The sequence below is a fragment of the Capra hircus genome, chromosome 29 (genome assembly GCF_001704415.2).
Source record: "Capra hircus breed San Clemente chromosome 29, ASM170441v1, whole genome shotgun sequence".
NCBI lineage: Eukaryota > Metazoa > Chordata > Mammalia > Artiodactyla > Bovidae > Capra > Capra hircus.
The window spans coordinates 31,585,877-31,612,538 of record NC_030836.1 but is presented as its reverse complement, the minus strand read 5'-3'; the positions used below and the strand labels follow the sequence as shown (position 1 = coordinate 31,612,538).

The following is a 26,662-nucleotide window of genomic DNA, read 5'->3' as shown; positions in this document are numbered from 1 at the left end:
CTGACTGGCTCATCTTGCCCTCTGACCACAGCGTTCTCCCTGGATGGATCACACCACGGGCTCCGAGACTGTATGGGAAACCACAGTGAAGGTGAGAAGCACTTTGAGATTCTTGGGGCCAGATGTCCTAGCACAGGTCCAGCTGCTGGGGTTCTCTCTTTGGTGGGAGGTGCAGGCACGGTATGGCTGGGGCGGCTAGGAAGTGACCCCGACTAAACGTCACCCTAAGGAGAGCAGTGGTCTGCAGGCTACATAGGACCTGCAGAACACAGCAGGAAAGCACACACTTCACAGGTAATGCTGAGATCCAGCGGTGAGGGCCTTAGTGCTCTGAGTGGTCACTGGTGGCAGATTTGCAAGGGACTCTATGTGACCTGAACGACTGAGGTCTGTGAGCTACCCTGGGGACCGGGGATTGGAGTTTCCAGATTGGAGGAGTCTCCCACCCTGAAACCACAACAGGCTCCACGATGGCCAGAATGAGGGGAAGGGGGCAGCAGCCTTCTCTAGGTGTCAGCCCTCAGCGGGAGGAGGCTGCTGGTTGGGCTGTGAAACCCCAAGAGGAAGGTGATCTGGGCCAGTTGGCAGAGAGAGGTGTTAGGACAGAGGCCACCTGGGTGTTTCACTGTGAGACAAGCCCTCCTGGTCTGGCTCTTACCCCATGTGACAGAGGCTGGGGAGGAGAGACAGCACTGCCATGGGGACCAGCTGGAAACCACCTGCTCCAATAGATCCTGGGCTGGGAGGTGCCAGGACTCGGTTACTACTCTTCCCCACAGAGCCTTAAAGGCCACCCCCACCCCCAAAACAGCACACTCAGCACATTCACACAACCCAGCCCACTCAGCCCTTCAACCCCAGCCCTGCAGCCTCTGTGCTCATGAGAAGGGAGCACAGAGGGGAATGAGGGGAGGTCACGGGGAGAGTGCCATCCTCACGCAGAGCCCTTGGTCTCCTGGGACCCACTCAGACCCTCAGGCTCTTCCTCTCCCTCTGGCTCCGCCTCTGCACCCAGCTCTGCTCCAACGCAGCCGCCTGGAAGTGGAGGGCTGGGGAGGTACTGCAGGAGCCGGCCTTCCCGCTTCATTTCTGCCAGCTCTTTGGCACAGCAGCTGGGCGTGTTGGTTTCATAGGTGTCGTGGAACGTGTTGTAGTCCACTTCATAGAAGCCCTTTTCCAAGGTGAGGACTGGTGTGAACCGGTGGCCCCAGAGCACCTCGGTATCCATGTAGGAGCTCCGTGCTTGGCAAGTCATGCCTGGGTGCACAGAGGGCACATGTATTAGGAGTGGCCACAGCCTTCCATCCATTATCCATCCATCAGCCCATCATCCATCATCCTTCTATCCATCCATTCAACATCTTTCATCCATTTGTCCATCTGTGCATCTATCCATCATCCATCCATTCATCCACCCATCCATTCATTCATCACTGATTAATCAATCCACCCACCCAATTATCCATCCAGTCATTCATCAAGCATATGTTGAATATCAGCTTTGCGCTAAGCACGATGGAGACATAAAGCTGAATAAGATACAACCCTTGCCCTAAGGAGCTCAAGGTGTGATGGAGGCAGAAAATTAGAAATTAACAATGCAAGATTGTGGAGTAGGTTCCTAGAGACTGGAGTGAATAATTCAGGAATGGGCATGGTTCCTGAACATGCATTAAGTTCTAGAAGACTGAGACAAGAAAAGATGAGGAAAGTTTGAACAAAGATAAATTCAGAGTGGCTCAACCCAGAGAAGCTGACAGGCATTTAGAATACATGGGGTTGTTTGGGGTGGATCCATATGGGCAAAAGCCTACATGTGTGTACACACACACCCCCACGGATGTGTGCACACACACACACGCACAGCACGGCTCCTTGGTTGGAGCATGCTCCAATGCCCCCATTCCCTGTCGGCTCAGCCCTGGCATGCCTATGTTATTTTTAGGTGCTGCTTTCTCTCCAGAGAGGACAGCTTTGTTTATGGATGAGGACGCCTCTGTCCTCAGGGTCACAGGGAAGCAGTTTTCTGATATTTAGTCTTTTGGTTGAGGAAGTTCCTGGCTTGTGCTCTTTGAAAACTGAAGGAAATGTCTGCTTAGCACCCCCTCTCCCCAGTTTAAATGTTCTCTGGCAGGGGTCTCAGGGGTCTCTCCCTGGCACCCCAGACCCACAGAGCACCAGGTAACCCCAGTGCACCCCACGTGCTCTTGGCTCGCGTGGTCCCGCCTGCTCCAGATGTCTCCCCTCGGTCCTTGGACAACCCCCAGCTCAACAGAGGTTTAGAAACCCATGCTGGGCACTGACCAGTCCAGACACAAGGCAAAGATCTGAAGGCTTGGGGGCCCCAGGAAACACAGCGAGACGGGACCTCTGTGGGTGCTTTGGACCAAGCCTCCTCGGGTCTCCCTGCCCTTCTTCTGTCCCACCTCTTGGGAAGGGGCTGTTCTATGACTGGAAACCCGCCAGTGTGCCTGGCAGTCAGCTTCCAATGCATTCGGAAAGGACAGAAGCCTCTCTGGGCGGCAGGCATTGCGCTTCACATACACCCCTCTGTTTCATCATTTAACCCCCTCCCTTGTGAGCCTCTGAGGTTTGTTATCTTCATCCTGCTGGCGAGTTGAGCAACCTGCCCAGACTCACACATGCAGGCTGCACAGAGCTGCGCTGGTCAAACTTCGGCCTGAACTCATAGCCTGTGCTTGGTTCCATGAATGTGGCAACCAAGCTCCTAAAGTGGCTGAGATCAGAGCCCGTGTGGGTGGCGGTCTCCCTCTCTTTCCTCTCAGCAGACCTGGAGTAACCCGGGTCATGGGAAGAGAGGAGGGCAACCAGATGGGGCAGGTCAACTGAGGGACCTGATTCTGAGGAGTCACGCTGGGAGAGGTCAGCGAGTGGCAGTGAAGGGCCAGCGAAGAGAAGTATGGATGGTAAGGCACTGCTTTCCTACCTGTCTCCATGTTCCCAAGCTGACCTTTGTGGTCTCAAAATGGAGCTCTTTTCCAAGAATCTCAGCCCATGTTCTGGTCTAACCCTGGCTCCAAGGATGGCGTGACCTGCAAGCTCCCAGTGGTGAGAGGAGAGTCTGCCCGCACCCCTCTGTCCTGTCCCAGGGGTTCCCCGGCTGCCACCATATGCTGCCTGGCCAACCTGGGTCCCCAACAGATGGCCGAGCAGCTCCCCCCGCCCGGGTCTCTGGAGCGTGTTCACACCCTAGAGGTTTTGCTCCACTTGGGAAGGTCTGTCTGTGGCTGCCCCATCCAAGCCGCCCACCCAGCCCCCCGGGAGACCAGGAAGGCTTGTTTGGCCACCTTTGTGCCAGGCCCCCAACCTTATGGGGGGCAGTGTGGTGTGACTGACAAACTCTAGATGTCTGAGTGACAGCCCCAAATACGACAGACCCTCCTGTCTGCATGAAGCAGCTTCCACATCTGTGAAACAGGGTCGAAGCCAGCCCTCCAGTGCCGTTGCCAGATTAGAAAAACATGTATATTCTCAGCTCCAGTGAGTTTTCTGTGAGTCATCCTTAGGGCCAGGCCAGGCGCTCAGATGCTTCTGTGAGTGAGAAAGGAGGGCAGGAAGAAGGGGGAAGCAGAGGAGGGCCCACAGTTAGCGGGGCTCCCTTGCCCAGGGAGTGTGGTGGGGATACGGGCTCCTCCAGGCCTTGGCCTCCCTGAGCCCCGCACAGAGCTGGGAGGTGGGAAGCGCTCGGCTGCCGTGAGTCAGTTGCTGGGCAGGGAGGTGCTGGCCAGACACGTGTGAGTGGGATGCACTATCTTCTGCACACACCTGTGTTCACAGAGCCCCTTCCACAGGGAAGCTGAGGAACAGCCTGCCCCACAGGGGCCTAAGGGTGTGGGACTTGTGAGTCTCTCCCAGAAGAGGATTCTGTGACTTTGGGAATCACCCCGTCCTTGCCTCAGGTGGCGATTCACCTGTAAAGACCTGCTACATCCTCCTGTAAGAAGCCCGTTCACCTTTGTTCAACTCAGAGTTTCTCAAAGTTATGTGCTCACAGAACCCCCTTTGGGTGACACCTGCTCCAGGATGGGGGCGGGAGGGAAGGACAGGTGGTGTAGCCTGTTGGAAACTAGGCTTTGTGTCACCTGGCTTTGACCTGCATCCTGGTTCGGTGACTTAGGACTGCTTACCTCTCTCTGTCTCTTGTTTCTACACCTGTACCTGGAGGTAAACCATCTCACTCAATGAGCTACTGTGCGCTTAGAGCCTAGACCATGCCCAGACATTGGGGGTTGGGGGTGGGGTTTCAACACACATTGTGTGTGTGTGTATGCACGCTTGATGTGTCTGATTCTTTGCGACCCCATGGACTGTAACCCACCATGCTCCTCTGTCCATGGGATATTTCAGGCAAGAATACTGGAGTGGGTTGCCATTTTCTTTTTCAGGGGATCTTCCCAACCCAGGGATCAAACCCACATCTCCTGCGTTGGCACTTGGGTTCTTTGCCACGGAGCCACCAGGAAGTCCCAACGCACATTATCTGCCCTCATAATTCCATCCTGAAGATCACCATTTGGGGGTTGGGGCTGATTGAGCTGCCACCTTCAGGCTGCACCTTCTGGAATCAGCAGGGGTCTGAGCACCAGGGCCAGGGAAGGGCTGGGGAGGAGAAGGGGCTGGGGAGGCTCACCTGTGGCCTCCACCATCCCTTCCAGGATGACCACGACCTCGAATTCCTCCTGGGTCAGCTGGGCCCGTGACATCTCCCAGAAAGGGCTCTTCTCGTTGATTTCGTGACAGATAATGAGCGGGGAAACCAGGAAGAGGCGGTCATCCCCTGTGTCGAAGCCCACGTTGATGTCGGTCTGGTTCAGGGGGATGAACTCGCCCTCCTTGGTCTGCCGGGACTTGATGAGCTTGGCGCGGATGGAGGCCTCCACGATGTGCGAGTTGCGGAGGTCACCCACCCGGAACATGAGACACAGCTTCTCGTCTCGAAGTGAGATGACGGCGTTATTGGAAAACATGAGGGTCTCAGCTCTCTTCTTGGGCTGGCTGATCTTGACGAACATGCACCCCACCATGAAGGCGTTGACGATGGAGCCGAGGATGGCCTGGACCAGCAGGAGGACGATGCCCTCCGGACACTTCTCGGTGATCACCCGAAAGCCGTACCCGATGGTGGTCTCCGTCTCGATGGAGAACAGGAAAGCAGACACGAAGCCGCTGAGGTTCTCTACACAAGGGATCCACTCCCGGTCCCCGACGTGGTCCAGGTCACCCCGAATGTAAGCAATGAGCCACCAGATGAACCCGAAGAACAGCCAGGTGATGGTGTAGACCATGGTGAAGACAAGCAGGTTGAAGCGCCACTTGAGGTCCACCAGGGTGGTGAAGAGGTCGCTCAGGTAGCGGTAGGTCTCCTGGACGTTGCCGTGATGGACGTTGCACTTGCCGCTCTTCTCCATGTAGCGCTGCCTCGGCTTCTTGCCCTCTGACAGGAGGCGCGTGCGGTCGGTGGCAATGGGGATGTAATCTCGGGCCTGTTTGGGAATCTTCTTAGGGTCCCTGGGAGTGACCCCAATCTCCATATCCTGGTTCATGGCATTCCTAGAATCGCCAGCCATGACTGGGGGCGGGGGTGCATTGAATTAAAAAGACATTGTCAGATGGCCAGTAAACAATGAAAATATGCTCAACATTGCCAATTGTTAAAGACATGCAAATCAAATCTACAATGAAGGACCACCTAACACCAGTCAGAATGGCCATTGCCAAAAAGTCCATAGATATTAATAATAAATGCTGGAGAGGATATGGAGAAAAGGAAACTCTCCTACAAAGTTGGTGGGAATGTAAATTGCAGCCACGATGAAAAACAGTATGGAGTTTCCTCAAAAAAACTAAACAAGGAGCTGTCATACGATCCCACAATCCCATGCCTGGGCATATACCTGGACAAAACTAGAATTTGAAAAAATACATGCACCCCTATGCTCAAAGCAGCATTATTTACAATAGCCAAGATACAGAAACAACATAAATGTCCATCAACAGATGAATAGATAAAGATGTGATACACACACACACATGCACACACACTCAGGAATATTACTCAGCCATCAAGAGTGGAATACTCTTTTGCAGAGTGTAATACCATTTGCAGCAACATGGATGGGCCTAGAGATGATCATACCAAGCAAAGTAAGTCATAAAGAGAAAGACAAATACCATACCATACCATATCACTTATATGTGAAATCTAAAATATGATACAAATGAACATATCTATGAAATAAAACACGGTGGTTGCCAAGGAGAGGTGGTGAGAGAAGGGTGGAGAGGGAGTTTGGGATTAGCAGATGCAAACTGTTATATATAGGATGGATAAACAACAAGGTCCTACTGTGTAGCACAGGGAAATATATTCAGTATCTGGTGGCAAACCATAATGGAAAAGAATATATATGTATATAACTGAGTTACATAACTGAATATATATGTATATAACTGAGCCGTACAGAGGAAATTAGCACCCCATTGTAAATCAACTATACTTCAATAAAATTTTAAAAAGACATCCTCAGTGATGTAGGCTGTTCTGATTTACAGAAACCCTAAACTTCAAGGTCACTCTGCCTTTGTGCGCTCGAAGGGCTCCCCTCTACTGTACAGTGGGCCAGTATATGTGGACCAGAGGCAGCCCGGGGAATGCTCAGGGCAGGGATCCTGTTTTCTGGATCCTATATTTGTTTTTATTCCAGGTACCTAGTGCGGGTTCTATCATACAATGGAAGCTCGATAGTTATTTACTGAACAAATAAACGAACACATTCTAGATGCAAACTTCATGCTTACTGTTTAAAAGCTTTAAAGAAACCTGAGAGAAATTATTTTTATTTTATTAATATTTATTTATTTGGCTATGCTGGGTCTTAGTTGCAGCATACAGGATCTAGTTCCCTGACCGGGGATCGAACCTGGGTCCCTAGCTTTGGGAGCAAGGAGTCAGCCCTTGGACCACCAGAGAAGTTCCTGGGAGCAATTTTTTTTAAAGAGTAATTGCAACACTTTATTAAACGCCTGCTGTGTTCCATGCTGGATAGGTACAGTCACTTGTTATCTCCGCAACAACCTGTTGAGAGCTTGTAATCTCCATGTAGAAACACCACTCAGGCATCAGGCTCATTTCTAAGTCTCTCTCCCTCCTTTAGAATGTAAGCTCCCCCTGCCTCAGGCTCAATTTGGGGCCTGTTCTGTTCCCTGATACATTCCAAGTACCCAGAGCATAGCCTGGCACTGAATAAATGGGTGAACAACTATGAGGCCCAGTAGCCCCATATGGTGAAGGCCGGGGAAGCCTGGTGTGCTGTGTGTCCATGGGGTCCCAGAGAGCTAGACATGACTGAATGACTGAAGAGCAAGAACAGCATGAGAGCAAGAACACATATCCCAAAGAGGATAAGTGACATCCAGGTGGAAGAGTTGATATTTGGGTTCCAGCTGGTCGGGCCCAAAGTCTGTGCTCTTTCTTTTATCCCTCCCTATCTCCTTTCTTCAGAGAAGGCGATGGCCACCCACTCCAGTACTCTTGCCTGGAAAATCCCATGGACGGAGGAGCCTGGTAGGCTGCAGTCCATGGGGTCACTAAGAGTCGGACACGACTGAGCAACTTCACTTTCACTTTTCACTTTCATGCATTGGAGAAGGAAATGGCAACGCACTCCAGTGTTCTTGCCTGGAGAATCCCAGGGACGGTGGACCCTGTTGGGCTGCCGTCTATGGGGTCGCACAGAGTCAGACACGACTGAAGCGACTTAGCAGCAGCATCTCCTTTCTTGTCGTCTGAGATCTTGGCAGCAGACAGAAAGGAAAAGGCAGCATGTGTCTGATTCACCCTGTGGTCACTCGAACCATCTGAGCGGGAAGTCGGGCTGTCTGAGCACTTACCAATATAACAAATTGCTGTTTAGACTCGCCATTATAAATTCTGATACAGTAATTCCCTGCTCTGTGAGAAATCGAGATAGGCAGGATGTTCATGCCCCAAGGCTTTCAAAAGGGTTGTAAAATATTTTTGGAATATATCTAGTGCTAAGTTGCTTCTGTCATGTCCAACTGTTTGAAACCCTAAGCACTGTAGCCCACCAGGCTCCTCAGTCCAGGGGGTTTTCCAGGCAAGAATACTGGAGTGGGTTACCACTTCCTACTCCAGGGGATTTTTCAGACCCAGGAGTTGAACCCAGGTCTCCTGCATTGGCTAGTGGGTTCTTTACCAGTATGCTGCACTTTAAAGAAACACCTAGAATCCTGTAGAACTCCATCTACAGTTTTTCTGATATTTTGCTCGCAGACATTAAAATGCTCTAACCCAGATGGGAAGGAAATCTAAAAGAGAGGGAATATATACATATGTAAAACTGAGTCACTTTGCTGTACCGCAGAAACTAACACAGCATCGTGGAGCAATCATACTCCAATAAAACTTTTTTTAAAAGATGCTCAAAGACTCTGATGAACCTGGGCGGGACCATAAGACTCTGTAGCCAACAGCAACAGCTTCAATTTCTGCCCAGTCCTGAGCCAGTTACTGTGCTAAGAAATCAGTATTGTTTGATCTCATTTAATCATCACAATAGAGCTCTTACACTAGTACTGTTATCATCCTCTGTTTTCAGACAAGGAAAAGGAATCGCAGGTGGTAAGTGGCCAGCTTAGGTTTTGGATCTAGGTCTGTCTGGCTCTAGCCCAGGGGCTCACAGTACCCACCAAGCAATGGCTTGCGGTCATTGAGATTCTAAGGCTCTGGCTTAGACCACTGGACTGTTCTTCCTAGAAAGTTCTAGGAGCTTCTAATACTGGGGATACCATCACTCAGCCCTCTTCTTTCTAAGCATGTTCTTGATTTTGCAGTAACTCTCCTTCCCAGAGAACCAGGTCCCCGATGGAACAACCTGGATGTATGTTCTATAAACCATGAGCTAACTGCCTCACTGACTGGTTGAGGAAGTTCTCACTGCTGCCTGGGTGGCTGCTGCAATTTCAAGATGACCTTTCAAATATCATATTGAAAGGTCCTAGGAAATGCTGTTTGTCAGAGACATCCGCTGGCCATTTCCTATTCCGCACAGGCCACCTGCTCCCTGTCCTCTGCGTCGCAGTTACAGAGATAAATGAAACGAGGAAGAATGGTTGGTGCCGCTTTGCAGGAACCCAAGCACGATCTCACTCTGCCCCTTAGCTAGGAGACTGTTTACTAAATCCCGACCAGAGATGCCCAGAAACGAGGAGAAATGCTGCTGATGCTGAGGTTCCGGGGACTCCTGGGGACCCCAGCTGCTGGAACCCAGATGGGGGGGTCCACTGAGAGTGCTTCCTGTGGCTTCCCCAGCATCTGACACTGGGCAGGGCAGGCTCAGTACCCGCGAGAATGAGTCACTGACAAGAAAGCACACTCTCTGCCCTGAGCTCTTTCAGGAGGGCAGCCTTCCACTGATTTTCTGCACTGTTTCCTTCTTTATTTTTAAACCTACTTTCATACGTTCTCGCAGGAGAAAGCCTTGTCTGTACTGGACACAGAAAAAAAAAGGCTTTCTGGGACACCTCCACCCAGATCGGAAAACTTCTTGGGTCCAGCAGACAGGAATAGTGGGTCTGATCTCACCCATTCTCCAGGTGAGTGAGAATCATCACAGGAGGGATCACCTGCTCAACCCAGGGTGAGACCTGGATTCCAGCCTAACATCCAATGCACCTGCTCTGGGATCCAAAGAGAAACAGCCTTAACTTTCTTTGCCTCAGTTTCTTTTCTTTAAGTTGTTTATTTATTGTTGGCTGTGCTGGGTCTTCGCTGCTGTGCACGGGTTTTTCTCTAGTTGCGGTGAGCTGGCTTCTCATTGTGGTGGCTTCCCTTATTGCCCAGCATGGGCTCCTGGGCTTCAGCAGTTGCAGCTGTCAGGCTCTAGAGCGCAGGCTGAGTAGCTGTGATGCACAGGCTTAGTTGCTCCGGGGCATTTGGGATCTTCCGGGACCAGGGATCCTACAAGTGCCTCCTGCACTGGCAGGTGGATTCTTTACCATTGAGACAACAGGAAAGCCCTGTTTGCCTCAGTTTGATCATGGACACTCAGGGAAAGAATATATGAAAAAAATAAAAAAACATAAGTGTAAGCACAAACTCGCCTTGAATTGAAATTTAATGCAATTACACAGTAACCTCATTTTATTTTATTCTATTTATAAAGATTTTTTTTAATATGGACCATTTTAAATGTCTTTATTGAATTTGCTACAATATTGTTTCTGCTTTATGTTTTTTTTTTTTTTTTTTGCTGCAAGGCATGTGAGCTCTTAACTCCCAGACCAGGGACTGAATCCATACCCCTAGCATTGGAAGGTGAAGTCTTAACCACTGGACCACCAGGGAAGTCCCATAACCCCATTTTAAAGAAGAGAGAGGCAGGGAGCATCTGATACTTAAAGGCCCCGTGTATGATCTGTAGGGCAGGTGTCAGGCATGGAGTCTCAACCACCTGATTCCTACTTAGTGTTAGTAGCTCAATCATGTCAGACTCTGCAGCCCCACGGACCATAGCCTGCCAGGATCCCCTGTCATCGGATTCTCCAGCAAGAATACTGGAGTGGGTAGCCATTCCCTTCTCTAGGGGATCTTCCTGACCCAGGGATCAAACCTGGGTTTCCTGCATTGCAGGTAGATTCTTTATCGTCTAAGGCACAAGGGAAGCCCCAAATTACTTAAGAGTAAGCAAATTGCCCACACTAGAAATCTCAGTCTCCAGTGCTGTGGGCTCAAGTCAAAAGGGTTTTCATGGACAATGAAGATTCTTTAATCAGATTTTCAAGATCCTCTGTATTAATTTATGCATTCACTGAATAAGCACTAATTGAAGAGTTATTTGAGTCCAACTCCTGTGCTCAGAGCTGGTAATAATGCAGTAAGGTGAATGCAGGCCCAGGCCTTATATACTTTGTATTCTAGCCTTGCCTCTTTGAACCCAGATGTCTGTGGAGAGCGAAGCAGGGAGAAAGCGTGGGCCTGGCCGAGGCCAGCCAAGTGTGGGCACTGCTTTCTGCAGGGCCAGGGAGAGGCCCTGACGTGAGCAAATCCTATTCAATCTCATCAAGGCCAATATTGCTCTTCATCTTTCATCCTCTCCTACATACTGAATGGAAAGCTGTGCCCAGACATGAGTAAAGCTTCTGGGAGAGGCAGAGCTTCAAGTCCAGTAAAGTGGTTTAATCTCTTTGATATAAAAACACAAGTGGAGAAAGAATCAAAAGAGGAAAACTCAAAGGAAGTTGTATTTCAGAGGATGCATTCGTTAATCTGACATCCATTTAAATGCACCTCTGTATTAAGAATTTCAAAAAATATCTCCCACCCAACCCCCAGTGAAGAAAACGCTGTGTCGTGGGATGCTTTAGAAAGTCATGGACACAGCAGCTTGATAGAAACTGCACGTGGGGACCAGCAGGGTATCTTGAAGACAGCACTGGCCTGCGAGCCTTGTCTCAGACTGTTTCCGACTGTGAAATGGGCATAGCAGGCACGCTTAGTGATATCCTCCTCTCTCTCTTAGATGTGCTGGGTCAAAGTCTGAGTTCTCATTTGGGATGAGATTGGAGGAAGAGTACTGGGGGTTTCCCAGGTGGTGCTAGTGGTAAAGAATCTGCCTGCCAATGCAGGAAATGCAAGAGATACGAGTTTGATCCCTGTATCAGGGAGATCTCTTGGAGAAGGGAATGGCTACCCACTCCAGTACTCTTGCCTGGGAAATCCCAGAGGAGCCTGGAGGGCTACAGTCCATGGGGGTCACAAAGAGTCGGACACGACTGAGTGAGCATTGGAGGAACAGTATTGGAGGGGAATATGTTCACTTCTCAAACTGAGATAATTGTATACTATGCTATATGAATCTATACAGTTGTACTGCTTACTAAATATGAAAAGACTCCTAATTGGCTGATGAATAAGTTGCCCCAGTGTCCTCAAGGATCCTCAATGTAAGCAGGGAGAATAAAAAGTCTTATCAGCGGAGTACGCACTGGAAACAGAGAGGGCACAAGAAAGCAGGCAGAATTCTGAGAGGGCCCCACAATTCCTGCCCCCAGACACTCCCAATGCATCCCTGGGTGTGGAGACAGGATTCTCACTCCAGTAATAGGGCTGTGTTCTGGTTCATTTGACTCTAAGCAAGGAGGATCTTCTGGGGTGGGCCAGACCTCATCAGCTGCTGCTGCTGCTGCTAAGTCGCTTCAGTCGTGTCCGACTCTGTTCGACCCCATAGACGGTGGCCTACCAGGCTCCCCCATGCCTGGGATTCTCCAGGCAAGAACACTGGAGTGGGTTGCCATTTCCTTCTCCAATGCATGGAAGTGAAAAGTGAAAGTGAAGTTACTTAGTCGTGTCCGACTCTTAGCGACACCATGGATTGCAGCCCACCGGGCTCCTCCGTCCATGGGATTTTCCAGGTAAGAGTACTGGCATGGGGTGCCATTGCCTTCTCCAGACCTCATCAGATAAGCCCTTAAAAGGACTGGGCTCTTCCTGAAGCAGGAGACTGAAAGCACAAGAAGAATTAGATGGACAGACATTCCCTTTGTGGCTTTAAAGATGGAGGAGGCCACATGGCAAGGGATGTGGGTGAACCCCAGGAGCTGGGTACATCCCCTTGTTGACAGCCAGCAAGGAAACAGGGACTTCAGTCTGACAACCACAAACAAGGAAATCTTGCCACAACCACAGGACCTAGAAGAGAACCTGAGCTCCAGAGGAGATGCACCTGCGGGCTGCCTGCCTGGAACCTGGTGCAGAAACAGCAGTGAGAGAGGCTCGGGCCAGCAGAGAGCAAAGTCCGGGGGAGCCTCAGGGGGGTTGAGGGGTAGGGTGGTGGTGGCGCTGGCTCAGAATCTGATGGTGGAGCCCCTTTTGGCCCGGAAGGAATCGGCCACTGGTCCCAGCCATTCAGAGCCTGGGCCCAAACTGCACGGATGGGCTGGCTCCTCCCAGGGGGCCAGCCCTGGTTTCCCAGCTTTCATAATTACTAACCTTAAAAGCAAAAAAACACAAAACAAAGCTCTATTTAGTGCATCCTGAGACTTAATGGCAATGAGCTCAGAAGTAACACATCTTAAAAAACCCATCAGGTAATTTGTTTAAAAATCCTCTCATTTTGTAGCTATTTTTTTAATCAACTTAGGTGGTAGTCTATTTTTTATTTTCTGGATGTCTGGTGGTTTTACTCTTTGAGTCCACGTTCAAAAAGTATCTGGGTGACAACATATGTGATACCACGCGTGTGAAGGCCCATTGGAAACTGTGATGCACAAGATTCATTCATTCGTTCAGTGAGTCAGTGACCCTCCACTGAGCATCACTTACAAATGTACATGATGGCTCAGGAGAGGGGGTTGTAGGGGATGGAGCAGCACATCACCCCTTTTCTTTGCTTTCCATGCACAAATGTCTTGTTAAAATGCAGATTCTGATACAGTAGGTCTGGGGTTCCTAGACTCTGCATTTTTTCCCAGCAGCTCCCAGTGACCTTGATGCTGCTGGTCCTCAGGCCAGTCTCCCCCTGGGTGCCCCCTGTGATCAATTGGGAGCTGGATGCCATGCTGACTGATGCCTGGGTCCTACACCCTGGGAGCCCGACCCAGGCCATTCTGAAGGGCAACAGAGACTGAGGACCCCTGCTCGACATTCTGTCCTCATGGAGCTTACGCACTGGTGGGGACACACAGACAAAGATCCCACAGAGAGTGACAGAGGGACGAAGGCAGGGTTCTTGATTCAGCTTGGCCTGGGTGGGTGAGGAGGGCTCAGGAAAGACTTGGCGAAGAGGGTGCCCAGTGAGTGGAGTGAGGTGAGCCTTCTTGACATAAGATACAGGAGCGGACAATCACAAAAGCTCACGTACTGGGACTTCGCTGGTGGTCCAGTGGTCAGAACTTCATGCCTCCAGTGCAAAGCATATGCATTTGAGTCCTGGTCAGGGAATAAGATCCCACAAGCCATGTGGCATGGCTAAAGAATAAAAATAAAAAATTGGATCTTTAAGTAAAATTAAAACAAAAAAACAGAAAAAGAAGGAAAAGAAAAGCTCACATACTAAACATCCGTGACTGGCCATCTCTGTGATGGGTGCCTGTTATGCAGTGTCTCATTTAATGCTCAAACACATCTACTAAGTCAGTTTTAGCAGCTTCATGTTCAGATCATAAAAGCAGAGTGATTAAGTAACTTGCTTAAAGCCGTTTAGTTATTAAGTGGCAGAATTAGACACATTTGATTCCAAAGCCTCTAAACGGAGCTCTGAAACACCTGGCCGAGGAGGAAGCCGACAACACATCCTGATTGGTGCTTGGAAACCAGTTCATGATTTTGCCCAGGCTGCCGTGTAGAGCTGGGGCTGACACCCCTCTCCTCCATCCACCCTCCGGCTCTTGTCCCCAGCTAAAAGCCCCCTGTTTGTGCTTACAGTGGCTCCTGGACTTTTTCTCACTACAGCAGTATCTGCTCACACAGGTCTCTAATCGCTCCAAGGAGACAGGGTGGCAGGCAACACACGGTGTCCTGACATAATCCCCGAGAGCTCCTTTGACTCTCTGTCTGGACACCCTGGTCCCTTCCAGACCAGAGACCGTGAGCTGGCAGTCACTCATCTCACCTTGAACGACTCTGGCTGGATGTTCCTTCATTTCAGGTGTGTCTGCCTCTGCCAGGAGTGGGGTGAATATCTGTCCCCCATGAGTGAGGAGGGCACGCTGTGGTGACCAGAATCCAGGAGGCTGGTACCCAACTTTGCTGCCTCCAAAGGCAGGTGAGTGAGGTCAGTAAGAGGAATTGCTGCTTCTCTGACCACAGACACATCGCCATGTGCATACTGACCAGACAACCTGCTCGCTCCTTGTTGTTTTTGTTTCATTGTGTCTGACTCCTGTGACCCCACGGACTGTATGTCGCCTGAGGGTAGGGTCGTCTCCTTAGAAACCAAGAACTCCAAAGTCAGGGAGGATTCTAACTGGCTTGCGTGCATGCACGAGTGCTCAATCACTTCATTCATATCCAACTCTTTTGAGACCCCCATGGACTGTAGCCTGCCAGGCTCCTCTGCCCATGGGATTCTCCAGGCAAGAATACTGGAGTGGGTAGCCATTCCTTTCTCCAGGGGATCTTCCCAACCCAGGGACTGAATCTGGGTTTCCTGCGTTGCAGGCGGATTCTTCACCATCTTAGTCACCAGGGAAGCCCATGGTAAATGCAATCACCAGGGAAATACATGGTAAATGCAACCAAAACTTCCTCTGGGTTTGGGGGACACTATAGGGAGTGGTGGGGACTGCGGTGAGTACACACGCTCAGGGGGCAGCCTTACTCAGCTCCAGCTAATACTCTCGGGCAAGAGTGTGGAGCTGCTGCTGCTGCAAGTTCTTTTACTTTCTTTTTCCAGAAAAGCTAGAAATGAAGATTTTTTAAACAAGAAATCTGTTTTTCAATGTTGACAATTAATTCAACAATTTTTGAAACAACAAGCGAGCCAAAGAAAATCCATCTGTGAGTCAGATTCAGTCTGTCAGCAGCCAATTCATACTCCTGGTTTCCCCATTCAGAGAGAGGCTCCTCCCCATATGGACACGCTGGCTTGGACTCTGAGTTAGGCTGATTGTGGTGTTAAGGGTTGTGGTAATGCCAATAAATTCTCCTCTGAGCTCTCGTGTTTGCACTAACGAGTCTGCCGTGAACACAGCCTGTCAGTCCTCAGTACAAAGGAAGCCAGGAGGCCAATGCGGGTGTCACACGGGAGAAATGGGGCACTGGCTCAGTTCCCACCGTGCTCCTAACCAGCCCCATCTCCCCACCCACAGCTTTGCTCCTCTACAGTCCCCTCTGTTATGCAGAGGGCTGCCATGGCCCTGCTCTTCCCACCGTACATCCTCTGTCTACCTGCCTTCTCCTCCCAGTCACTCATCTTGTAGATATGCTGCAGGGAGCAGGGACCCAGGGAGGCATTACATCCTCTGCTTCACTGATGGCAGAAGTGGCTCCCAGTGGGAAGAGATTCTGACTATAGGTGCTTTGAGAAGGTGGTGGGAGTGTCCTGGGAGGGTGCTATGGCGGTGGGGCATGGGGTAGTTTCTGGCTGGGCTGTAGTGGATGCTGATTACCAGCCACAAGGAGATCCTGGAATGGGAAGCCTGTAGGGCTCTGCGGGAGGAGTGAGGCAGACCCAGGTGCTGGTTTGTGCCCAGGACGTTCCTTGCTCTCTAGGGCTCACGGAAAGTGTGCTCCTTTTAACCCTGCTCCAGGGCTTCCCTCGTGGGGCAGTCAGTAAAGAATCTGCCTGCAATGCAGGAGACCTGGGTTCAATCCCTGGGTTGGGAAGATTCCCTGGAAAAGGAAATGGTAACCCACTTCAGTATTCTTGCCTGGAGAATTCCATGGACAGAGGAGCCTAGTGGGCTATAGCCCATGGGGTCCCAGAGAGCTGAACCTGACTGAGCCACTAACGTTCTCACTTTTCATTTTCAGGCCCAATGCCCAGGAAAGAGAATGCCACAGCTCACTCGATGTTGGCACCACTCTCTCTGGGATGCACTACTGTCCTGTGTCTGCACGGGGGCGGGGCACATGCCAGGAGAAAGGCGGGGGGCTTTCAGTGGGATAAGGATGGAGGAAGAGGCCCTGCTGAGTGGGACCCTTGGTCACTGCAATGACTTGCACACCGCAGTCCTGACTGCTGAGCTGCAGAGACCACTGCAGAGGGGTTGCTGAGTAAGGTGGGGGCGCTCAGGTGGGGAGCACCCTGCTGCATCTGCCTTTCAGAATGACCTTCCTTTGGTAGCTGTTGCAGACTCCCAGGTCCCACCTGCCTCCCTCCCAGGGGAGCCCTTCAATCTGGCCCCTTAGCACGAGACTAAGGGGACTTAGCACGGGACTACTGTTTAGAGCAAAGTCAAGGTGTGTGTGGTTGCAGGGTTGGGCTGCTCCCAGGGTAAGTCAGCTGTCCCTAGGTTTGACTCGGACACACCCTGACCAGAGGGAGCTCCTTGGCGGGCATGTGTCCTGGTGGGCTGCTTCACCTATGCCCTTCATTCTCATTTTGTTTTTGTTTTAAATATGTGTTCAATTTATTTCCTGCAGTGGGTTATACTGACTTGTTTCTTTGGGGACTCTCCTTGGAAGTGATATGTTCATGTGTGTGTGCATGTACTCGTCTCTGAACCAGGATCCTCACGTGTATGAACACACCTAATCATCTCCACAACACTGTGGAGTAAGCGCAATGCGCCTGTTATACAGATAAGGAGACTGAGACTCAGAGAAAGTAGGGGACGTGCCCAGGGTCACGTGGCTGGGAAGCTGTGGGACTCACACTCTCCCACTCCTCCACTTGATGTCTATCCAAGCCTGGAGCACTAGACAGAGTGCAATCTTGGTCCTGAATTATAATCCCAGCTCCCCTGGCCACACACCTTTCCCTGAGTTACACACTGTTTCATAGATCCCAACCCTGGGTCTCTTTCCTGTATGAGAAATGGAAATATCCACAGGAATCATGATGTCGATGAAATACCTGCTATTTGACCAAGAAAACGGTACACCGCCAAACACCAGTATAAGGCACTTGGTCCCCTAATCCAAACTGTTACTGGCTAAGGACAGGTATAGGCTTCCCAGGGGGCACTAGTGATAAAGAATCCACCTGCCAGTGCAGGAGATGCAAGAGATGTGGGTTCCATCCCTGGGTCAGAACGATCCCCTGGAGGAGGAAATGGCAACCTGCCCCAGTATTCTTGCTTGGGGATTGCAAAGAGTCAGACACGACTGAGCGACTGAGCAGGAGCAGGAAGGGCAGGTATGAAGCATGAAATAATACCAGTGTTGTTATTACATGGACTTATTATGGGATAATGATGGTAATAGGCATCTCCATGGGGCCTTTTCAGAACTCTTGGACTGGCTCAAGAGAATCTAATGACCTTAGTCCCACTTTGTAGTTGGCTAATTGTCCAAGGACACACACATGCTGGTTAAGTCACTCCCACGATGATGACGCTGGAGACATGGAAATGGCCTTCAATGTTTGGGGTAAAACAAATGCTAGAAGGTTTAACAGTAGGTCTAGCAAGTGACCCTGGCCCTTGGCTGCACAGAGAAGGGGGTACTGGATGCAGAATGGGTGAGCTGGACCCTCAGAACCTCGGGCAGCCCAGACTAGCATCTCATTCAGACTGTATCCTTGGTGGCGGGGTGGGGGGAGGAGGGTGGGACTCCTCCACGATTCCAAGGAAGACATAAGCTTATGTGTCAGGTTTGGGTAACTGGAGAGGAACATGTACCTTATTTGAAGCACAGTAGACTAATTCTAACTTAATTGGTCATTAAAGACACAAAAACAAGAGGAGTTCATGATACAGATAGTAAGCAAAGAGAAAAAGATTAAATGGTGTTTCAATGAGGGGTTTTTAATGGCAAATGGAATTCTCATCTGAAATGAGAGTGGACAGATCTGGCATTTGAGTAAGGAGTTCAATTCTTTGGTGGAAATAGAGACAAAAATACATTCATTAGCTTTTAAAAGGGCAAAAATCAGGACTAATTCAATGTATGGATTATGGATTTGAAAGGCTTAATCACATGTACCTCTCAAGGAATTTAACATTTTGTAAGTACCTAACCATTGGGCTGTGCATCTATGGAACCGCAGTTTAACTGAGGTTCTCATTTGCTTAAGGTGGAACATTTGCGCCTCTTTGGCTTGCTGCTGTGGGCCCTTATGGGTCCTTGCATCTGTGTGTGCTAAGTTGCTTCAATCATAACCTACTCTTTGTGACCCCACTGACTGTAACTGCCAGGCTCCTCTGTCCATGGGGAATCTCCAAGTAAGAATACTGGAGTGGGTTGCCATGTCCCTTTCAAGGGATCTTCCCAACCCAGGGATTGAGCCTGCGTCTTACAATGCAGGAGATCCTGCATTGGCAGGCAGGTTCTTTACAACTATTGCCACCTAGGAAGCGCATCCTAACATCTCTTCATCTTAACACTCCGCCATGGCTCACCGGTCACAATCCAAATTCACCATCCCAGCCCCCTGGAGTAGATGTATGAAAAATCATAAATAAAAACCATGAAAATCAAATCAATTGCTTTTACATTTTCCCCACATTTGTGTCTGTCCAGTACCTTCCCCTTTTAAGCTGGCTAGCTCTCTGAAAGTTAGCAGAATCGTGATAATACATCCTTTTCACCATAAACCTGCACTGTGAGGATATTGTCTGCATTAAATAATAAAGCAGATTAATAATTAAATCAAAATGAAAAGCCACTTGTTTCCTCTCAACAACCCCAGGGACAGATTTCCTGGGTTGGTGCCAATTTGTCAATGACGATCAGACAATGTCAGATACAGTAGCGTGGAGAAGACGGTATCAAGAAAGCAATATAATGTGAATACAAATAGACTTACATACAAGTGAAAAAGATGGGACAATGACAGAAGGTGAGAGGACCACTGGGAAAGGACCAGACTCAGAGCGAGACAGTAATAATCGTTGAATCCCACTGGGCGCGTATCATGTACCAGATTGTGTTCTAAATGCTGTGTGCTCTGTTGCTCAGTCTTGTCCAACTCCTTGTGACCCCGTGGACTGTAGCCCACCAGGCTCCTCTGTCCATGGGATTCTCCAGGCAAGAAATCTGGAGTGGGTTGCCATGCCCTCCTCCCAGAGATCTTCCCGACCCCGTGATCGAACTCAAGTCTCTTAGTCTCCTGCATTGGTAGGCAGGTTCGTGACCAGCTGAGCCTCCGGGAAAGCCCTCTAAATGCTTTATACTCATTTAACCACTTCAGAAAAGATGTGACATTAAGTCCTGCTTCCCCTGTTTATAAATGAAGAAATACAGGCATAGGGGAGAAGGAATAAACTGCCTCAAAGCTAGTGTCGTACATCTGGACATATATCCAGACTGACTGGCCATAGGATCACTTGTTATGTCTGAGGAAAGCAAGGAAAAGTGAGCTCCCATGTGACGCAATAAAGAGGAACAAGAGGAACATCACAGAAGGATTAGTGACCAGGAGAAGCGGCGAGAATAAGAGAGACAGAAAGCACTGCAGAGTAAGGAGCTGAGCATGAAGATCACAAAGGATGAAAGGAAAAGACGCAGTGATGAGATGAGAGTGGGGGTGGGTGGGGAGGGCATCGGAGCATGAGTTGGGAAGAAGAAAAGAAAGAACAGAGAAGATAATCAGTCTGTGGGAAATAAAACTGTCTTACTTGCTCTTTGCTATGTCACTATACCCATTTCACAGAAAGTAACATGAAGGTCTGAGTCACACAGTTAGTTGCTAGCAGATCAAAAAGAACTGTGTTAACTACAAAATGGGCTTCCCAGGTGGCACTAGTGATAAAGAAACTGCCTGCCAATGCGGATAGGTGTATGAGACCCGAGTTTGATCCCTGGGTCGGGAAGATCTCCTGGAAGAGGGCACAGCGACCCACTCCAGTATTCTTGCCTGGAGAATCCCATGGACAGAGGAGCCTGGCAGCCTATGGTCCATAGGGTCGCAAAGAGTTGGATACGACGGAAGCGACTTAACACGCAGCATACACAACTACAGAATACCAACGCAAGAAACCGAAGAACATCTGAAAAAGTGGAGACACACGCAGTATTCACGGATGAAAAGACAGCACAGTAAAGATGTCACTCCTCCTCAAACTGACATATAGATTTCATGTCACTCTTAATCAACATCCCACAGATTTTTTGTAGATACAGAGAAAATTATTCTGAAATTTAGACGGGAGGGTGAAAGAACTAGAATACAGAAATCCATTTTGAAACAGAATAAAATGAAAGTAGCTAGTGTACTGAATTTCTCAACTTACTATAAAGGCACAGTGACCCAGACCATGTGGTTTGTGGAGCCCCTTGGAAAGCTATCCTTGGCCCTGTGGGCCCTCTTGGGCCCTGCATCTGTCTGGTGGTGCTTCCCCTTGTCTCCCCCGGTGCTGTGGCACGTCCACCTCCCCCAGTTAGTCCTGGGAGAGACAGAGCTCTGGCCAGGGCAGGCAAATGAACACTCTTCCATCACCAGTTCCTGCACAAGGTCTGGCCTCGGACAGGAGCTCCATACAGTTTTGCAGCAATCTAGGACAGACTTTTTAAGTCCATACAATAAAGGGCACTTTCTGAAGTGACTGAGGCAACCTGACTTGGGGCTGGGGGAGTGGGGGTCTGTGTCCCCTGATTTCTGACAGGGTCATCTTCTATAGTCCAGGTGTGCCAGCTGTCATAGCCTTGCTTGTAAGATGTTTTGCACCTGGGCATCCATGGACCTGATACCCCCGCTGGAGGGCAGCTTCCTTGGGCAGAGGTGGCACCTCGTCCCTGCTGGTCTTATGACTCTCCTCCCAGCCAGGCTCTGGGTATCAAGCACTCAACAGCCCAACCTCGGGAGGGGAGCAGAGTCTAGGCACAGGACAAGGGGCACAGGTTCAGCCCCGGATGGCACTTCTCCGCTCTTGACTTTCCCTCCCTTCATTGATGAGCAGCAAGAAATAACACAGGATGGTAGCAGTAGGGTCTTTCTGAGTTTACAGCTGGGATCATGAGATGTAAAAGAGGACGCAAGGGCAGGCAGAACACGCAGCCCCAAACAAGCAAGACTCAGGACATGAGAATGGGAGCCTGAAAGTTTGTCCTTGCCACCATCTCTCTCTGAACCCCCTCCACTTCCCTTTTACTCTCGCCATCAACCTCCCTGGCCACCATACGGGTTGACCTTGTTGACCAGGAAGTGCTGTTGCCACCTGCCAGACCGATCAGACATCCCCAACCTCTGCCCCTCAGCCTGCTCTGGTCTGGAGTGATGATGGAACCTAACATGGACGCACAAGCCAGGATCTCCAGGGTCATGCGTTAAAGGTTTGGCTCTGACATTTAGCTCAGCACAGCCCTTGGCAAGTTTAACTGCCATCCTGGGCTCTGTGGACTAGAATAGCTCACTTATCAGAATGTCAAGGTAGGAGGCACCAGATAAGCTGGGGTGCCCTGGCAGAGGCCAGTACCCAGTCCCTCAGCAGCCAAGGCTCAGCAAGGGGAAGCTGTCCCCTCTGTTTTAAAATTAGTCCAGAGAAAGCCACTCCACAGGTCTCTTAGAGAAATACATTCAGCTTTTTTTCTTTTTCCAAATGTCTCCCTGGAATCCTTCACGTTTGAACTCCCATTCTTCTAATCTTTAGGAAAAACAGAACAATTCCTTCATGGCTGACCAGTCTTTTAGACATCTGAGGATGGCCCCCCGGTTCTCAGCGACCCGACTGTTGCTCCGACACGGTGAAAATTTCATCTAAAAATGGCTCCTTCCAACCACCTAATGGTTTCCTGTGCCCCACCCTTCTCTCCATCACCCTCCCATCTGCAGCCTAAATATTCAACCAGGGTTGCTCAGAAAATGCAAACTTCTGCTAACATTCTCCTAAGTGGAAAGCATAACTCTTCCTGCCCGAACGATCATTTTCCAAGGTTTTCAAAAATTAATTATTCCTGGCACATGCTAGGAGATCAAATCAATCGTTGCTGAACTGATTTAAAAACAAACAAACAAATAAAAAACAGACCTGGGTGCAGTTTTCAAGTATGTGAATGTGTAAGATGTCGCTGATGGCTTTGACCACCTGAGTCATGGAGAGCCTGGCCATTTAGGGAGCAGACAGGAGGGAGGAAGACGGTGGCCCCACTGTCTGTGTTGCGTTCAGCATCCTCACAGGCCAGCTTGGAACCTCTAATGTCTCCTGGACAGGAAACCCAAGCAGACTCGGGGAGAAATTCCCAGAGTGTTCCCGCGGTACATCCTGATGGGTAGGAGAATGCCAGTGACAGGACCACACTGATTCTGCTGGACCCACAGAGGAAAGAGCTCTGCCTGGCTCAGGATGTGCCCAAAGACTCAGGGGAGCCCAAGGCGGGGAGTCCCACTAGGATCTGACTCTGTGGTCAGAGAAGGCAGCAGGGGGCTCCCGGGACGCTCTGGGACAGTGTAGTGGGGGGGGGGGCTTCTCTCCCTCCCAGTTCATCCTCACCTCCTCCTGCTGCTGCCTGCCGGAGCTCACCCATCTCTGCCTAATGCCGGCGGGCTGCTGTGCAGACAGAAGAGCTTGTATCTGAGTGATGCCCTCTCTGTCCAAGAGCGACAGAGAATCTAGATCACAGTTTGGGGAGGTCGGGAGCCCCGTGCTTTTGCGGAAAGCACAGACCATTTCTCCTTGGGATGCTTCCTCTTTCATCAGTGGCCCTGGTACTTTTCTAATTGATACTCTAATTGATACTGTTGTAACAATTTATTATCAATCTAGTTATTAACGAAGAGAGCCTGAGAAGTAGTGGACACTTGATAAAGCCCCCAAACATTCCTTCCCAGGTAAGAGAATGCTTGTCTTTTCTCTAGCCTTCGGTTCCAAGTGAAGTTAGTTTCAGATTGTGTGGGTTCAGAATGGTGGAGGGGGGTGGGATGCCATGAGGTCAGGGGAGGCTGGGAGGAATAGTGTGAAAAGCACCGAATGGAGAAAGAAAAACAGAAGCTCATCATGTACCTAAAATGCTCCAGGTCACACAGGAAGTGTTCCAGACTCCCTGATATTATTGCCAAGAAGCATCCCCCACCGGCACCCCAGGGCTTTCTCTGAGGTCCCTGCCTTGCACCTCCACATTGGAGTGAGGCCATTTCAGGCCTGATCAATAGTTGAAAATCACAGTCAGGCACACCAGGCTTCTCACATCAGAGTCCAGCCAAGGGGCTTTCTCTCCAAGGCCCACTTCATTCTCCCACCAGATTCTAGGAAGCCCCAGGGCCTCCGCCAGTCAGCTGATGGGATTTACTCCTGGGTTTTGAGAAAAGTGTGGATGTGGGAAGGTCAAACACCTTTCAGGCTTGGTGCTTGACAGTGGAAACCATCTGGATTTGAAGCCAGAGGGCAAGCATAATGAGGTTAACGTCTCTGCTACTTACTAGCGCTCAGAGCACTCCATGCCTCGGCCTCTCCTCTAACACTGGTGAGATGGACACGTCAGAGGACTGGAGTCCAGGAGAATGCACAGGAGTCTGTCAAGCCAGGACTTGGTTCCTAAATATTGGCGTCTTTTCACTGACTCCCTCCCACATGGAGAAGTACTTTGTGAAGCAAAAAAGCCCTACAGTGCATAGCTTAGTGATGAAATAGTGATACATGTTGGAGTCTCTCACCTGTAAGGTGTGTACCTTCGGTAAGCTACGTGGCCTCACTAAGCTGCCTTTTCTCACCTGTAGGATGTGGATGTTTGTACCTGCTTTGTTAAAAGGCTCAGAAGAGGGCAGGGAGCTGGGCACAGAGTGACATAAAGCCAACACCCAAGGCCCTGCAGATCTGCTGGCATTTGAAGGGACTCCCAGAACAGGTGCTGGGCTGGCCTTGCCTGACCCGATGCCTGGCACAAGCCCTGGAACTTTGGGGGCCAGAGCTTGTCCAAGGAGCCGGCAGTGCTTAGGCTGCCCCACAGGCCGGAGAGGAGAGCCCTGGTTGGTAGGGGTAGGGGGTGCGCCACAGGTCTTCAGAGAGACAGTCAGGGTTGGGGAGCATGGGAATAATGATGCCACTCTCTAGTCCCTAAACTTGACCTTGAAGCTTTGACCCCTGGCCTTTCTGAACAGTTTGAAAGATGTTTAAAAAGAGACAGGCAGGCACACAGGAAGTGACCAGGGCAGCAGGCGGGTAGAATCAGCAAAGCCCTGTTGCCAACTTGGCCAGAATTGAAAGAAAGCAAGATTAAGCCAAGGATACAAGGCTGGGGAGCTCACTGCCCTGCCGGGACTCTTCATACCCCACTTGGAGGCAGAGCTGCTGCCCGGGATGTGGGAGGAGAGATGACCCCTTCCCACTGCCCTGGCCTCTCCCATACCCAGCCTACGGGGGCTTTGGGAACCTGGGTATCCTGCTCTAAATCAGAACAGCCAAGTTCACAGCCCTCTGAGGGCTAAGCTCCCAGCCCAGGGTTGCCTGCCTGTTCTGGGGAGCTCGGCTCTCCTGGCTGAACTTTGGACCCATCCAAAGCCCTTCCCAGTCTCTGCAGCTGGCTCTCAGGACCGCCAGGTGAGGGTGAAGCCAGCTGCTCCCAGACAGCGGGCACCCTGGGAGCGTGCGTGCACCCCGCCTTCCAGAACCAGTGAGCTGGGGAAAAATGGAGGAGGAAAGAAGACAACTTACTTGTTGAGATCGGAGCTTCCAAGTCCCACTGATGCTAACTTCTAGGGTGTCCCTCCAAGGCGGTGCAGGGGAGCTAGGGCCCTGGAGGGGACCCTCCAGCACTAGCCATCTCGGGCTGCCTCGGACTCTGCGGAGAGCCTCTCCCTGCGTGGGTCCTGTGCGCAGAGGCTTCTAAGCCATCCCGTCTCTCGCCAGCCCCCTCCAGTCTCAACCACTAGTCACTCCCTTTCTCCAGCGACAGCGGCGGGAGGCGCTCAGTCTCTCTCCCTCCCTCCCTCCGTCCTTCCCCTCTCCCTCCCCTCCGCCTTCTTCTCTCCCCGGCTCCTCCTCCCCTTCCGTCCCCTGTACAATGAATCTGTGTAACAATGTGTAATAACCTTTGTAAAGGACCACAGGCGACTCGGTGGAGGGGTGGGGGGGGCGCGGCAGGGCGGGGGTTCCCTGCGACGTGTTGGGGACACTATCAGTTCTGAATGAATCGGATGGGGAAGGCGGAGCGAGACCCGGTGGGGGGGCAGGGGGGGCGGCTGGCGGCTCTGCGCTAGGCTCCCCGCCGGCCTCTCTCCCTCCGTGCCCCCTCCCGCCCCCCAGACTCCCGCCACCTCCCTGCCACCCCCACTGGTGGTACGGGGGCAGGGTGGGGCGGGATTGTGCTTCTGGTCGTGCAGGTGCCAAGGGCCGAGATCCATGCGCGCGCGCAGGTGCGTGTGTGGGAGCGTGTGCACGCGTGAGAGCGCGCGTGTTTAGTGGGTGCGGTGCAGCAGACCGCAAGAAGGAAGAAACTAGGCGAACAGAAATCTCGGTTCAGCTTTGGAGGGGCTGCTCTTTCACTCCGCGCTGCGTTGAGGGGGCTGCTGGCAAAATTTAGTCGCACTTCTTAGATGGGAACCTAGCAGGCGGTAGGCTTTCCTTGGGATGTTGGAGGGGCCAGAGTCCCGGCGCAGCAACCACAGCCCTGAGACCTTGCTCCGGTGGGTGGAGTGAGGTCCGGGGGTTCCCGTGACTCACAGGCTGGAGACGGGGCGGGTCTAGAAACAGAAAACAGCCCGCTGCTCCTGGGCTGTCTGCGCATCACTGGCGGTTCTCTCGCCCTCGCTGGAGGCAGGTGGCCTGTGGCCAGGTAGGAGTAGCAGGAAGCCTTCCTTTGGAGCAGTCCAGACGAAGAGCCATCACTTGACAGCCTCCTCCCTTCCCTCCCTTTTAGGTTTTCTCCTCACCTTGGGGAAAGATGAGCCCCTGCCTTCCGTCTGTAACTTCTGTGAGTTGTAAGGAACACCCTGGGAACGTCAGACCCCCTGGAAAGGGAGGGCTGCTGTCTGGGCAGGGGTGGCAGGCTTCTCTCAGGACTGGTCCATGGAGGTGGTGGTGGGGGGCCTCCCTGGCCCATCTCTGCCATTGCCCAGCCTTTGGGGACCCACGCCCCTGCCCTAGA

The 26,662-nt window shown here is 51.1% G+C and overlaps 1 protein-coding gene across 1 annotated transcript; it reads right to left on the bottom strand.

Annotated features, from left to right (window-relative positions):
* KCNJ5 (potassium voltage-gated channel subfamily J member 5) lies at positions 85-25,441 on the bottom strand. Its single transcript, XM_005699629.3, has 3 exons — positions 25,231-25,441; positions 4,652-5,590; positions 85-1,257 (listed from the first exon to the last, which is right to left on the bottom strand). The coding sequence occupies exons 2-3, from the start codon at positions 5,586-5,588 to the stop codon at positions 935-937; spliced, it is 1,260 nt and encodes a 419-aa protein (XP_005699686.2). The 5' UTR covers positions 5,589-5,590; positions 25,231-25,441; the 3' UTR covers positions 85-934.

What these genes read in the sequence shown, in the direction of transcription:
- KCNJ5 (XM_005699629.3), bottom strand. Translation starts at nt 5,588, where the DNA reads ATGGCTGGCGATTCTAGGAATGCCATGAACCAGGATATGGAGATTGGG. An exon ending in AGGGATGGTGGAGGCCACAG is followed by an intron (nt 1,258 to 4,651) that starts GTGAGCCTCCCC and finishes CTGTGCACCCAG; the next exon opens with GCATGACTTGCCAAGCACGG.